The sequence below is a fragment of the Notothenia rossii genome (genome assembly GCF_949606895.1).
Source record: "Notothenia rossii genome assembly, chromosome: 5".
Lineage (NCBI taxonomy): Eukaryota > Metazoa > Chordata > Actinopteri > Perciformes > Nototheniidae > Notothenia > Notothenia rossii.
Genome location: NC_136903.1, coordinates 71,386,997 through 71,401,727, shown reverse-complemented (window position 1 = coordinate 71,401,727; position 14,731 = coordinate 71,386,997). Strand labels below are relative to the sequence as shown.

Below are 14,731 nucleotides of genomic sequence, written 5' to 3'. Positions count from 1 at the left end.
TGATGCAGGTTAGCTATCTAGTTATCATGTAGCATCCACCAGAGGGCAGCACATTCTTGAATATGCATCTCTTTGTTTTTGTGTCTCATGAATGTGCTTTGTACAGTGTACAGTACATGTTGTACAGTACACGTTTCTTTGATGTGCATATTGAGATGTTAAGCTGACACATTACGCTTTGTCTGTGAGGATGTGAGCACTGTGATGGTAAAGCTACTTTAGTTTTTGGACGTAGATGGGTTTAAGTTCTTCTAGACATACGGTTAAGACTCTGCATGAAACCAACAGCATATATCAGTGGGAAGTGAGAGTGTCTGTCTTACAGGATAAGAGACTAAACTGGGAATTGAAAAAATACCAAACCTCTGCAAAAGAAAGAAAAAGTATTTATTGTAACTTCTTCAGCATACAGATTAAATGTGAAAATAATAAACTAAGCAATAAGCTAAATAAGTCTAGCAAAATAAGTGAGAAAACAAGAAAAGGGTCGAAAAGTTTCTAGTGTACCTCCATAATGTTTTAACAAACATTTTAATTTCTAGCATTAACATTACATTTAATCAGCAAACTAAAATTCTAATTTCTGCAATTTAAATCTGAAAGTTCAAAGGTATAGTTGATACAACATTACTGCACAATTGCTAACATTCAGTAGACAGTTAAATAAGTCTTAACTCAGCTGTCAGCTTTTAACTGAAGTTCATACAAACTCCATTATATATCAGTGCACAACAGATTACCTGTTTTACACAACATTAAAAGAAACACTGATGCTACTAATGCTGCTAGAAGACCATCGGCCCCTGCTGCTGTATTATTAACCCAAAAGACAATGAGTCAAAATGCACCACAGAAACAAGAGCATAGCAACTAATACAACCTGGAGGCTAAATACAGCTGCCATCTTGGATAATTCAAAACAATGAAGATAAAGAAACAAACCAACAAAGGCGATACGCTATACTAATACAAATCCTGTCCTTGATCACTCTGCCTCATATTAGCAAAGCTGAGAATACAAAAAAACATTTGCAACTTTATTTGGCTTTTGCACCAAAATGGCAAAAGGGTGTCTTTTTGTGCTGCTGGAGAGGCCACCAGGGCTCGTACTAAATCCTCACCACATGTAATAACTACGTGTGGTGTCAACAGGAGAGGGTTTTCCCTCTGCGCTGCTGTCTTTGTCCTTCTCTCCTTCAGCCTCCCACAGGTTGATGAGCGGAGGGTATAGCTCGTTCAGGGGGATGGAGGAAGTCTTCATCATGTATTTCTTCAGAGAGTGGTGGTAGTTTTTCCTCTTCCATCTGCGGGCAATGTAGACGCCCACTGTGCCCAGACTAAGGAAAGCCAGCATGGTCGCCATGACAGCCAACACAGCCGCACTGGGGTGCTGGGCTGACAGGTCCATGGCGAAGGTAGCGATGCGTGTTGTCACATTAACACAGGACTTGTGTGTCTGCAGGTGGACATTGGAGACCGTGAGGCATACCTCATACTCAGTAGCAGGTTGAAGGTGTGTGAGGTTGTACTCATGAACTTCTACAGGAACACGAGCTGTGTAAGTGATATGGGGGTTGTCAATCTTCATGGTGGCTGAGGCCCACTTCAGGTTGGAGGACATGACGTTGGAATTCACTTTCCAGGAAACGAGGATGGAGTGCGGCTCGGTCTGCTTGACATAGATTTTCATCACCTCGGCGCTGTCGAGCAAAGTGCCATTTACACGGATGGTGGCAACCTGTGTGTCTGCTCCTTCTGTGTTCTGAGCCACACAGGTGTAACGACCAGAATCCTCAACCTGAACATGAGACAGCCGCAGAGTCCCCTCATTGTTCAAGTGGTACCGCTCTGACACAGTGTCAATTGATATTTTGGACCCACGAGGAGTCACCCAGTAGATCTCAGGCTCTGGCTCAGACATGGCCCTGCAGTCAAGACTGACACTCATGCCCAGCTCGAGGTTCAAGTGGCTGGGGAAGGTGTCGTGGGATATAAGGGGCAGGCATTGCTCCGGGGAATCCAGCAGCCTTAGCTCTCGAACCGGCTGACCTCTGAGTTCTGGTGGGGAGGTGCAGAGCATGGAGACGGGCTCCATGAAGCGCACACTCGTTCTGTTGGAACTCATCCACTGAATAACACAGTCGCAACGCAATGGGTTACGATGCAGACTGATCTCCCGCAGATTAGGCAACACTTCTACAGTGTGCTGGTAAAGGGCAGTGAGGGCGTTATTGTTCAGCATGAGGCTCTCCAAAGATGACATGTCCCTAAAAGCCAACTTATGCACATAGGACAGCTTTGGGTTGTTAGTGGCCTCCAGCTTTGTCAGTTCTGGTAGGTTGTCCAGGGCATAGCGGTCAATTGAAACTAACTCCATCATATTGTTTATGCCCAGCTCCTTTAGATGTAACATGTTCCTGAAATCTCCTTCTTGGATTTTGAGAACTGGATTCTTGTTTAAATCTAAGAATTTCAGATTGGGAACTTTTTGAAGGGCCAGTTGAGGGATTCTTACCAGTTTGTTGTCATAGAAAGAAATACTTTCAAGGCTATCCAAACCAACAAAAGCATTTGCTGGAACATCAGTGAGGTCCATGCCCGCCAAGACAAGACTCCTCAGGCTTTTTAGAGGCTTGAAGTTCATGTCCAGTAGGCCAAACACTGGGTTCTCCCCGATCATGAGGATCTCAAGGTTAGGTGTTTCTTCAAACCAGCGACTGTCTATGACATGGAGCCTGTTGGAGTTAAGATGGAGGCGCAGCAGGCTGTGCAGACCTGCGAAGGCCCGAGGGGAAATGGAGCTTATCTGGTTGTGGTTGATGTAAAGCTCCTGGAGATTGGAGAGGTTTCCCAGGCATTGGTCTGGCAACTTGCTGAGCTGGTTCTCCTCTAGGTGAAGGGTGGTAAGGTGCTTCATGCCTTTGAGGCCCACAGCTTCCACAGTGCTGAAGTTGTTCTGGGACAAGTCCAATTCTGTCAAGTTGAACAGTGCCTCCAGCTCGCCTCTGGTGTGAGAGATGGCGTTACTTTGGAGCAGTAACACCTGAGTATCAGTGGACAGGTTGGTAGGGATATGCGTGAGCCTCAAATCATTGCAGTCCACTGTGGTCGCCTCCTTGTAGGTCGACTGGGGGGTGAACCATGGTCGGATCTCGCATACACACAAATGAGGACATTCTTTGCCATGTACGGGCGAAATTAAGGAAATAAATAATCCCAAGCGCAGCCAGAGCAGAGGAGGCCCTGAGCTGAGTGCCATGTTTCTGTTCTCTCTGCTCACAAACAGCTTAGATGAGTAGCAGCGTTCTAGAGAAAGGCTTGTAGGGAAAGTTCATGAGCATTGGTCTTTCTTACTGCTAGCTACGTGCTGCAGGCACTATTGATTGTGGTGACTTCAAATCCAGGAGAAAGGTATTAGGAGAAGCCAGGTCAGAAGATCATCTGGTCCAAACTTGATCTCTGCTGATAGTTTTGTCTGTTTTCACTTCCTCGTGCAAAGATTTGAACCTAAGAAAAGACAGAGAACAAAATGTTAGAGTACAACCTAAATATGCAACTTGAATTGGATAAACTTAAAAACACCTAAATAGATGATGTGATTAGCAAATTAGAGGGACATATTTGGTTTCCTTCTATATAGTAACACATGAGGAAAGGGACCGTTTTAAACAGTGCCACCCTACTGCCCAATGCCTAATAACCATAGAATATGCTTTAACTAACACATGAAATGAAGCAGACTTTTTTACTGATTTATCAGGATCTAAGATGATATTAGTTCTGCTTCCCTGTTGTGTTGTGTATCGGTCGCCTTAGAGATTACCAACATGTTTAAGTCTGTGCTGGGTAGATTATCTTCATACCAGCTTGGTACAAGTGATCCTCTCTAAAGACTGTGTGGGGTGGGCACAGCCCGCAGCTCTGTCTGTGAGCCCATTACATAACAGGCTTAATGAACAGACCAGGGAGTGTGTGCTCTTCACTGTTAATCACTTGCTACTTATAAGACAGACCCATGGAAAGCAGTCATACACATGTAAGGTGAATTTAGATTGTTTGTTCTTTTCTATGGAGCCATGCAGTGCTGCGGTCGTTGTATGTGCACACCGCACTCGTCCAGGTTTGGTCAAAGAAAGACAAGCAGAGAGAGATTGGAAGGGAATGACAGACTGAGTCCCCAAAGGAGTGTAATATGTTACGCTTTTGCTTCCATTTGTCAATTTCATGAAAGAAATTCATAGAGACGTCTGTAGGGATGACAGGTACGTACTCAGTTTCCATGAGGAAATATTAAACCATGAGCATTGCGGATAATAAATGAGACATCAGTTTTTTTTTATAACTTCTAAAATGTGTCCATGAGCCATGTATTTTAAACTTCTTTAAATGATTAAAAATATATAAAAAATGTCTAAACATGCCTGTGTGCAGGTGTTGTAAGCATTTGTTCATTTGCTCTCATAATAACAAACAAAAGGAACAATCACCTTAGAGTACCTTAGAGTAGTTTACATTAACAAGAGAGAGAATGGAGACTCCTGGCTTTCTCTCACTCATTACACACCACAGTGTCAGTTCCTAGTCTGACTCACACTCATAGAAAATTGCATTTATGCTGATAAATAAACTGAGGTTGAGCATCCAGTTAGTGTCTGTGTGTGCAACAGAAAGATATAGCTGGGTGTATTTTGTTTCATGTCAAAACTGACAAGTTCTTCCAATATTAACACAAAACAGATTGTTTTCCCTCTCCCTTCATCTGCTGTCTGTTCGCGCCCTGCAATGTGTTGACACCTCCTCACATTCTTTCCTGCACATTTGCATGTACAATTGTATAAAAGCATCTCAGCAAATACAACATGGAACACTATGCTATGCAGAAGAACAACATCATGAGATTGTTTATAGAAATATAAAGCATACCAGGAAAGTGGCACTGCACAGTAAAGCAGCTTTTCTCAAATACAGTGGATAAGCGTTCACTGCAAATCCATGTTTCTTTCCCTTTAAGTGAACACATGTGGTTCCTGTTATCATGTTGCTGCTCTCTGCAATGACCCGGTCACACTCAAACTGATCTAACCGATTCCCAAAGTGTGACTGCAGTATGGCAGCAGCGACCTGCACCTTCACTTGGCTCTATGTGGCAACCACTTCTGCCTTTTTAATAATGCATCATTCAGTTTCTCAAACAATCAATTTAAATGTCTTTCAATTTAACTACTTCCCCGTCGATATACTGTGCCCTGTTATATAGAGGTGAACTTAGTGATATATTTATCTGTTCTCCATGTGTTGCGCTGCTGGGTATTAAATTGGAGGAGACAGGCGGAGTAATCATTGGCTTCATGCTGAGCCCATACAACTCAGACACCTGGCACCAGGTTTCTGGCAGAATGGCAGCACTATGGGGGTCTGCATCCGTTCCCACCTATCTCTCACTGTGTGTACGTGTTGACCTTAATGAACCAAGAAGCTCCAACCAACATGTGCTTTTTTTCACTGATAGACTTCTTCAAAATCATTGCAGTACACTAATCCATACTTACTAGTACACCCACATATACCTACAGTATTGGAAGCCGCAGGGCAGCTCCACTGACGTGGTTGGAAGAAACTATTGTGTTTAAGGATGCTTTTCAGTTTTTACAATAAAGCTGTGGAAGCCAAAGACAAATTCCAGGCTGACCTCCCAGCTGTTGGTTCTGCCCCTCTGCTACATTGTGTTTAAAATCAAACTCCATCCATCCCTACACAGCATCTACGATACTTCTCACTCAACACACATACAGTATTATAATAATAATAATAATAATAATAATAGATTTAATTTGTTCGCGCTTTTACAGGTGCTCAAAGACGCTTTACAGATAATAGTGAAGAGAAAAGAAAAGAGAAGAAAGGAAGAACAAATAAATATATAGTTAAAGTTAAAGTCAAATAATACAAAAACAATCACACATTAAAAGCCAGATTGAAGAGGTGAGTTTTTGTGAGTTTTTTTTAAGGTGGTGAGGTGCAGTCTCTGATGGGTTGTGGGAGTGAGTTCCAGAGGGAGGGGGCAGCGACGGAGAAGGCTCTGTCCCCCCAGGTCCGGTGATTGGTGCGGGTGGGGATGGATAGGAGGTTGGCTTCTGATGAGCGGAGGCAGCGGGAAGGGGTGTGGTGGTGCAGCAGGTCTGTGAGGTAGAGGGGGGCTTGGTTGTTGAGGGCTTTGTGAGTAATGAGGAGGACTTTGAAGTGGATTCTTTGACGGACGGGGAGCCAGTGGAGGTTCTGGAGGATGGGAGTGATGTGGTCTCGGGAGCGGGTGTAGGATAGGAGGCGGGCAGCAGAGTTCTGGACATGTTGGAGTTTATCGAGGAGGTTGGATGGTATGCCATAGAGGATGCTATTGCAGTAGTCGAGTCGTGAAGTGATGAATGCATGAATCAGGATTTCAGCAGCAGAGGAGAAGAGTGATGGGCGGAGACGGGCAATGTTTTTGAGGTGGAAAAAGGCGGTCCTGGTGATGTGATTTATGTGGTGGTTGAATTTGAGCTGACTGTCGAAAATGGCTCCGAGGTTGCGGATGTGAGGGGGGGGAGATAGAGTGTGGCTGTCAATGGTGAAGTTGAAATTCTGGATGTCTTTGATACTGGATGGGGGGCCGATGATGATGATGTCTGATTCAGCACTGTTCAGTTGGAGATAGTTTGTTTGCATCCATGCTTTTATTTCTGAGAGACAGTTGGTGAGAGTGGAGTGTGTTGTGGGGGTGATGGTTTTTGTTGAGATATAAAGTTGGATGTCATCGGCGTAGCAGTGAAATTGAAGGTTGTGGCCACTAATTATTTTGCCTAGGGGGAGCATGTAAAGGATGAAGAGGAGGGGGCCAAGCACCGAACCCTGGGGGACGCCTTGGGACAGAGGAGCAGTGGAGGAGGTGCAGTTGTTGATGTTGATAAACTGATGTCTGTCGGTGAGTATGTATTGATTCTCCTGTGTTCTACAATTCACTTTCTCTAAGAACGGTACACCTCTGACTTTCACTTTGACATGGTGTTTTAAAACCGAAACTTGTGTTACATAAATGCTACAATCTGAAATAATAGCTCTAGAAATCATTTCCTCATCACGAGTAAACACATTCTATTTTTTGGTATCTCTCTTTAAAAAAATGCAAATGCATGGATTCTAAGGAGAAATAGTCAACTTTGTCTGCTTCAAATTCCTGGCTAGGGTCATGTCTAGGGAGAGCAGAAAAACTGAAATCAGACCGGAGTGAGGTTTGTTATAGTTTGCTGTACAGAATCACTCTGGTGGGACAACATCTTCATTTACATATGTTCCCTCGGATTGCATCAAAGATTACGTCTGAGTTGACAGTAACTATCTGACTTGCAAAGCAGGCCTCTTCGGCTGAGAGCAAAGACACTGTAGAAAGCATCATTTAAAATGCATGCGTACATATTTGTCTACACTGCACCCATTTCCACACTGCCACAAAATACACTGTTTCCCCAATCGTTGACTCACACTCTGTGCCATGCATGCATGCACAGACTTCTGGAAGGAGGCAGAACAATCCTTCAACAGCTTGGCATTATCCAGCGGACTGTCGGAATTGAAGCCAGGAGGGATTTACTGTCTTTGCTCACCCAATCCTTATGAGGATTTAATCCAAGAACACATTACACATTTAAAACACACGCACACACACACACACACACATGCACACACACACACGCACACGCACACGCACACGCACACGCACACACACCCACACCCTAGTAGCTGATATTTCCACTGGGTTCCCATAAAGCCTCAGAGGATCACTGGCCCCAAAGCTAGACAGCGAGATGTAATTGTGGGACATAATGAGCTTTGTGTGCTTCATGCTAAGGCCCTAATACATTTAGTTATGAAACAGAATCTCTGGACAATACAGGTAACAATGAAGCTAATTAGAGTATGTAAAGAAACACAGACCTCCAGTGAGATGCAGGGAGCATTTCTCTCTAGATCTGTGAAGGTGTTTGTTTGTGCAAGCGGCGAACACTATTTTCAGAAGTTAGAAAATACTCATTCTTTTGAAGGATTTGTTAAATATGTGAATTTTAAAGTTTGAAGATATTTTATCTGGCTTGATTTAACACCTTATTAAGAGTTTAAATGCAGTGCTGCTAAAATGATTTGCTCCTGGTGCAGCCAGAAGGGACGTCTCTGGCTAGCACACTGCATCATTTTTCATAGAAGGCTATGCTTTTACCCCGTCTTCTGAGGGCTTTTTCACTGGGTGCAAAATGTAAGCAGTGTTTCTGAATCGGCAGGCGCACAACAGGCTCACAGACATGCTATCACCATAGCAACGGCTATGCCACCGGCATGTCTGTTTCATAACCAAATGAGAAGAAAGCTATTAGTGCCATCAGGCCAGTGGTTCTCAAACTTTTTCTGTCAGGCCCCCCCTTTGGAGAAAAAAAAAAGTCGGGCCCCCCCAACACAAATAGTCAGGCTCAGTGGTGGCGCCAGAAATTTATTTTGGGGGTGCTGTGGGGTAGCTTGACGTTTCATAGAGGGTGCTCAAACATTTAGGGTTTCCCATTAATGTACCGGGCGCTACAGTGGAATTTTCTACTGCAACATTCCCCACGCATATACACAGTGAGACAGTTACAATGAAGGCTCGATAATCAGCTCACGGCATAGGGTAAAGTGCTATTTTTATAGGTGGTGTGTGGACCTCACATAGGGGGGTCCGGGGGCAAGCTCTCCCGGGAAGATTTATTTTTAAATATTGAAGTTAAATGCATCAATCTGGAGCACTTTGAGAGCAAAATGAAGAGATCTATGGATACATCTCTCAACACCCATATGAAACAGAACTGTAAACAGATTTACTTTTTCTTTATGGATATTTTACAAATCACCCTTTTAAACGTTATTCTTGTTTTACTGCCATATAGTATTTCATACCTGTTTTTCATTTATTCTCTTATTTTTTTATGACTATAATGATCATATAAACGTGTGCCTCAGAAATAATTGTTTACATTAATCGTGAACAAACCGTTTGAGACCCACTGAGATAACTTAGACTAAAGTGAACTATCTAAACACTGAGAGTCCTTTAGCTCAGGGGTTCCCAACCCCCGGTCCGCGGACTGGTACCGGGCCGTGGAGGTGTTACTGCCGGGCCGCGAAATGGCTGTGAGTTTATCGTAATATTTGCAGAATTAGAAATATTTAAAAATATTTTATCATTGTTCATTTATGCACAGAGAAAGTTACCGGTGCGCCAATAGGAAGTGGAGCACACAGGAGACAACCGTTTAATCGCAGACTGTTATGTTTATGTGGGGAAGTGGCAGTGCATACATTATTTGAGATATATTTCGAACTCGGACTTCATTTTAAGGACATTGCGGCCAGGGGTGTAGAGCTATTTTTTTTATTTGTAAAACCTCCTTCACTTCATGAAATGGCTGCAGCATCAGGAGGCAGCCTCTGAGAAGTGGAGCACCAGCGTGTACACACAGCCTTCACTGTGTTCCCCACTGCAGGCTGCTACGTTTCACACACACACACACCGAACGGCCTGAATATTACCCCTATTACTCGTTGTATGAAGGAAATGTCCGGTCACAAAGGCACATGATGTGTGTGTGTATGTGCTCTGCTCAGCTCCGCTGTGTGTGTGTGTATGTTCGGTGTGTTTGTGTGTGTCCAACAACGGCATTTGTTTTCAAATTACCATGAACAGTAATTACACACATCTGGCCAACTCCATAGGTATGTGGGTGTTCCCAAAATAAGTTAGTTTAATCTTAATCTCGATGTAGTTCTAAATGCTGTCGGAGTGCACCGGAACGAACGCCCCGGTATGACGTTATTATGGCTGGCAAACAAGCCTAGGGGTCTCCCTGACATTTCAGTTATATCAATATGTGTACAGTGGTCCTAATTTGTTTTGATTGTATCCTGGTTTTAAACGTTGTTAATATGTTTTGGATGCATATTGTTCTATTATTTGTTACATACAATGTAACAGCCTTATATTGCCATATTAGGCTATATTATATTATATATTATATTAATATTTGTAAAGCGGTCCTAATTTTTTGTTTTAATTGTATCCTGGTTTTAAACGTTATTAATATGTTTTGGATGCATATTAGTATTTCTTCAGGCTGTTAAAAACAATTAGCCTCTGTTGCCACCTGCTGGTGAGTAAATATTAAAATCAGCTAAAATTGACAACCGGTCCGCGAATTTTTTTTAATGTATCTGCCGGTCCTTGGCACAATAAAGGTTGGGAACCCCTGCTTTAGCTCACTGAGTCTCTCAGTCTGACAGGAGAGGACTCTCCTCCACTTTGTTGTTGAAAAAGCTCCTTATGTCCGTTAGCGTAGCTCGCTAGCACCAGAAGCTAACAACAACGATCCCCGGTACCAGTGCGCTCTCTCTCTCTCGCTCGCGCACACAAAATGGCTCGTTCCACACACACACAGAGCCGAGCTTTAATGAAACACAGAGACCCAGACGTAATAGTACTGCATCATATTATTTTCGAATAAATAATTTTTCAATTTATGATTTTTTATTTTTTTATCTTTTACATTTTTACCATTTTTCCTCCTGGTCTCTCGCGCCCCCCCTGGTATGTCTTTGCGCCCCCCAGGGGGGGCGCGCCCCCCACTTTGAGAACCACTGCATCAGGCTAAGGGAACAGAGAGAACTGCTACGAAAAGGTGACAGAAATATGATTTAAAAAAAACACTAAACAGAACCACATCATTGACATATTCTAAAATGTCTGACTCCAGCCTACACCACATTGTCGTAATATATTTCTACATTTCTGATTGAACAGTTTTTCTTCTGGTCAATCAGTGTCAACCCAGAGCTATCATGTGGTGCTGGGAAGCTAAGTGGTGCTGCCTGATGTTTTCTCCATGTCCTCACTGCGTTGGCCTGCCTGAGAGACATCCTGTTCCTGCTCCATTAGTATGCAAGCGTCTCACTTCACATCACACAGGGCTTTGGTGCAGCTGCTGATGGCAGAGGTGTAGAGGCGAGGAAGAGAAGGATGCATGTCGACTCACTCGGAGAGAGCAAAGAAAGTAAAGAGGGAGAGGATGGAGAGCTCTGCTTCCTTAAATTGGAGGGCCACAGGAGAAAAGTGTTGAGCTCAAAATGCAACAAGGCAGAAAGATACAATGAGAACAACTAAAACCCCTTATGGAATCAGAGGAAAGTATGTTGCATACACTGTTTCTTTAAACTGCATTAAGGTTTAAAAGTCACAGCAAGGCACATTTTCAATGTATTTCCATTTACTGCAAATCCATAGTAGCTTTATTCCCCTGTGGAATTGAGATGGATCTCAACACAATTTTTCTTCTTTTGTCTCTCTCCTTTATGCCCTTATCCTCCCCCTCCACTTCATCTATCCTTACTGTTGCAATGTCTGTGAAAAGCCAATTTGTTGTCATTGGAGTGTCGATCAATCACACTGATGGGGCAAAAGTCTCTAATCTCAGGGGAATCCCTATTTGAAACCATGCAGAGGTCAAGGAAGATTAACTTGCGCAGTGCAAATTGGCCTCTAAATCAAAAAGGTGGTGTCATTAATAATGCTTTGAAATAGATTTTCATAATGGGCTTCTAAATGTTTTTTTAAGACAGTCTTAGCAGGTTTTTGTGAAACGTGTACTTTTAAATTCTACACTTAGATTGCAAAGCATTAAAGTCTCTTACTGTACCACCTTTGTATCTAAAATACAAATTCAGTTTATTGCTATTAAAAACAAAGGATGACGAAACAGCTGACTCAGTGATAACATCTTTAAAGAAACTCTCAGTGTATCGTTATGTTTCCATGTTTCCCTTCAGATCAGGATCACAAAGGGAGAAGGTCAAGCTGTTGCTCCCTTGTCTCCTCTGCTGTGGGAACCCCAGCACCAACACATGCTGCAGAGTTAGGCCCTATGGCTCACAATGGCTCCTACCCAAACACACACACACACCAAGACGTGTCTTTGTTTTGCGTGTTCTCACACTCCTCGTGCCCAGCTGATGCTATACATCACTGTGCATTGTGCATATTGGGGGAAGGTGCAAGAGCCTCCTAAACCCCCATATCATTGGCTCATTGGGTGACATCGGGATCAATTGTCTGGTTTGACTCTAAAGACGAAGTAAACTACATACAAGTTGTGAAGTTGCTAGACAACAACTGGCAAGTGAAGCAGTGAATACTTTTCCTCCTTTCCTAATCTATATAACTATGTAGATATATGATATAATTATGAACAGCTGTACTGATATAAGTGGGTTCATTGGGTTGTTATTGATCTCAGTAACAGGTGCCAGTGTCATGCAGCAGCTGAAGCATCACATGACAATGCGACTCACTCTGCTTTCTCAAACTTCTGAGTAGAAACAATGGATTGTCTTTCCTCTCCTCTGTGTCTTCAGCCCAGACATCTGCCAATGTCTCGACTCTTAGGTATGCAAAGTAGGTTTGATGGAGCACACGAGCCAATTGCTGCTACTCAGCTGTTTCAGCAGCGAGTGATGCTGCGGTTTGTGTTAATGTTACACCACGTTTGTTGAAGCAGGTGTCAGTGCAGTGAAATGTCAGGACTGCTGGCAAGACTGCAGCTTTATAATGAGACCTACAGAGACTCACAGTTAACAGTATTGCTTGGCTTTGTGGATAAAGTAAAAGTAGGGCATGTAGGCTATAACTAAATATTTGCAACTCAATGAACACAGGTTTAAATTGTATTTTTTTGGTTCCCCTCCCTCTGATATCTGATCAGTTGATATTTATAAACTGTAACAAAGGTTCATAATACTTATTTAATGTGCATTGAATGCAGATCACTGTGTCCTTGCAAATCAACTATTGTAGGCTGCTTTGTTGATAAAAGATTGACCCGACGCACACATAGCATATTAATTCTGAAAAACATCGATAAATATACAACTTTTATGAGCTGCATTCCGTTTAGTCAGCCTAGATATTTCTTTGTTAAAGGTAAACATTTTTCATTTTTGCGGAGGTAACGTGAGCTGCACGAGGACACATGCCATCGATAGACACCGCGTTATTGTTGAATTTCATCTTTGTTGATGTCTGTATTTCTTAAAGCAAAAAAAGGATGACTACATTTTTACGAGTTTTACACTCTTGACCGGACGGACAAATCCCCCTTTTCTACCGAGCAGGAATTAAGAACATTCTTTTAGATATTTTATAGACATACATGGGTATCAAAATGTCACCACATGCATACAATAAGCACATTGCTCTCACCTCTGAAGCGCTGAATCCTCTGTAAGACTGCTGCAGGCTACTGTATCTGACCCGTACAGAATCCGCAGCTCCAGGATAATGCGCGAGGGGTAGCAGATTATGTTTTAGAATAGAAACAATCAGCCTTTAAAACGACAAAAACTCTTATCTGTGGAAAACACCCCCCTTGCTTGTGATATCTGCTCTGATCTCCAGCGCTGGAGACAAGGTGAGACTTGAGGAGTAGAAACGCTGCAGCGCAAAGCTTCCAGTGACGAGCAGCTGCCTGGCGCAGGTCAGCTGGACTGAAACGCGTTTGACACCCACAGCGGTGCCCAAACAGGCAACCTCACCATCTGTTCTGTCATCACAAACACTGCGAACAAAAAGTCCCACCCTGCTGCCGGCCACGAGCAGTGAAGTGCGAATTTTAAAGTGGAAGTGCTGGATGAACTATTTGGCACCCCCACTGCACCGATGATCTCATTGTTTGAATATTTCTGTTTGTTGACCTGTTTAAAAATATGTTTTTGTTTTCAATCCTCAGGTCAACTAAAGTTCATTCCTCATCAGGTTTAGTTTGTGACGAGGACTTCACAAGACATTAAGGTGCCATGGACATAGTTTATATTAATGTAATAGCAACATTATTGTGGTGAATTAAAATGGGCTTTAAAGTGGATATAATTAATCTCGTTTACTCTCTTTGTCTCTATAGAGTACAAACACGGGCACACAGAAGTCCATGTTGAAAGAGAGATAAAGAGTTTTCTTTCAGACCTGTCACTTGTTTGGATTTTTCCTCATGCTCCTCCCCCTCCTTTCCTAAGGGGAGCAGTGAAAATGACAACGTTTCATCACTTGCTGTTTGAGCTGCTGCTTTGGGAGCCGCCTGACAGGTTCTTCTTCCTTGGCTACAGAGAAGAGATGTGATCATCTATGTTGAGACAAGAAATGGTGCTAGGCAGATGCATGCAAGTTTTGGCTGTTGGAATGAAGCAGAGAGTTCAGTTTTTTACTGAAGATCAACATATTTGTTGTCATGTCAGTGTTATTTCTCTTATTAGTTATTCCGACAGCCCAAGAAACTTTGACTCCATCCATCTCTGATGCCTCTCTACAATGAATCTTCCTGTGTTTAAATGGTAAATAGGAAAAACATGATCTTTGACACAGTTATGCAGTGGCCTTATTAATCAAATGCATGAAAAGTTACCACAGCTTTATGCATTTACCCTAAAGACTACACAAACAGGAAAAACAATCAGCAACATTTTAATTTTTTTGGCACTTGATATTCATTTCATTTCATTTCAAACCTTTATTTAACCAGATTGGTCCCATTGAGATCATAGATCTCTTTTTCAAGGGAGACCTGCAGCATACATATATAGGTTCCACATGAAACATAAAACAATAAAGGACATCATACATTATAAATATATG

The 14,731-nt window shown here is 42.7% G+C and overlaps 1 protein-coding gene across 1 annotated transcript; it reads right to left on the bottom strand.

The window, feature by feature from the left end:
• Positions 1–366: 366 nt before the first annotated feature.
• Positions 367–14,008, bottom strand: LOC307040505 (leucine-rich repeat neuronal protein 1-like). The gene is made up of 2 exons (XM_079683394.1): positions 13,307–14,008; positions 367–3,507 (listed from the first exon to the last, which is right to left on the bottom strand). Exon 2 carries the CDS (start codon positions 3,257–3,259, stop codon positions 1,118–1,120), a length of 2,142 nt encoding a protein of 713 aa, XP_079539520.1. The 5' UTR covers positions 3,260–3,507; positions 13,307–14,008; the 3' UTR covers positions 367–1,117.
• Positions 14,009–14,731: the final 723 nt, after the last annotated feature.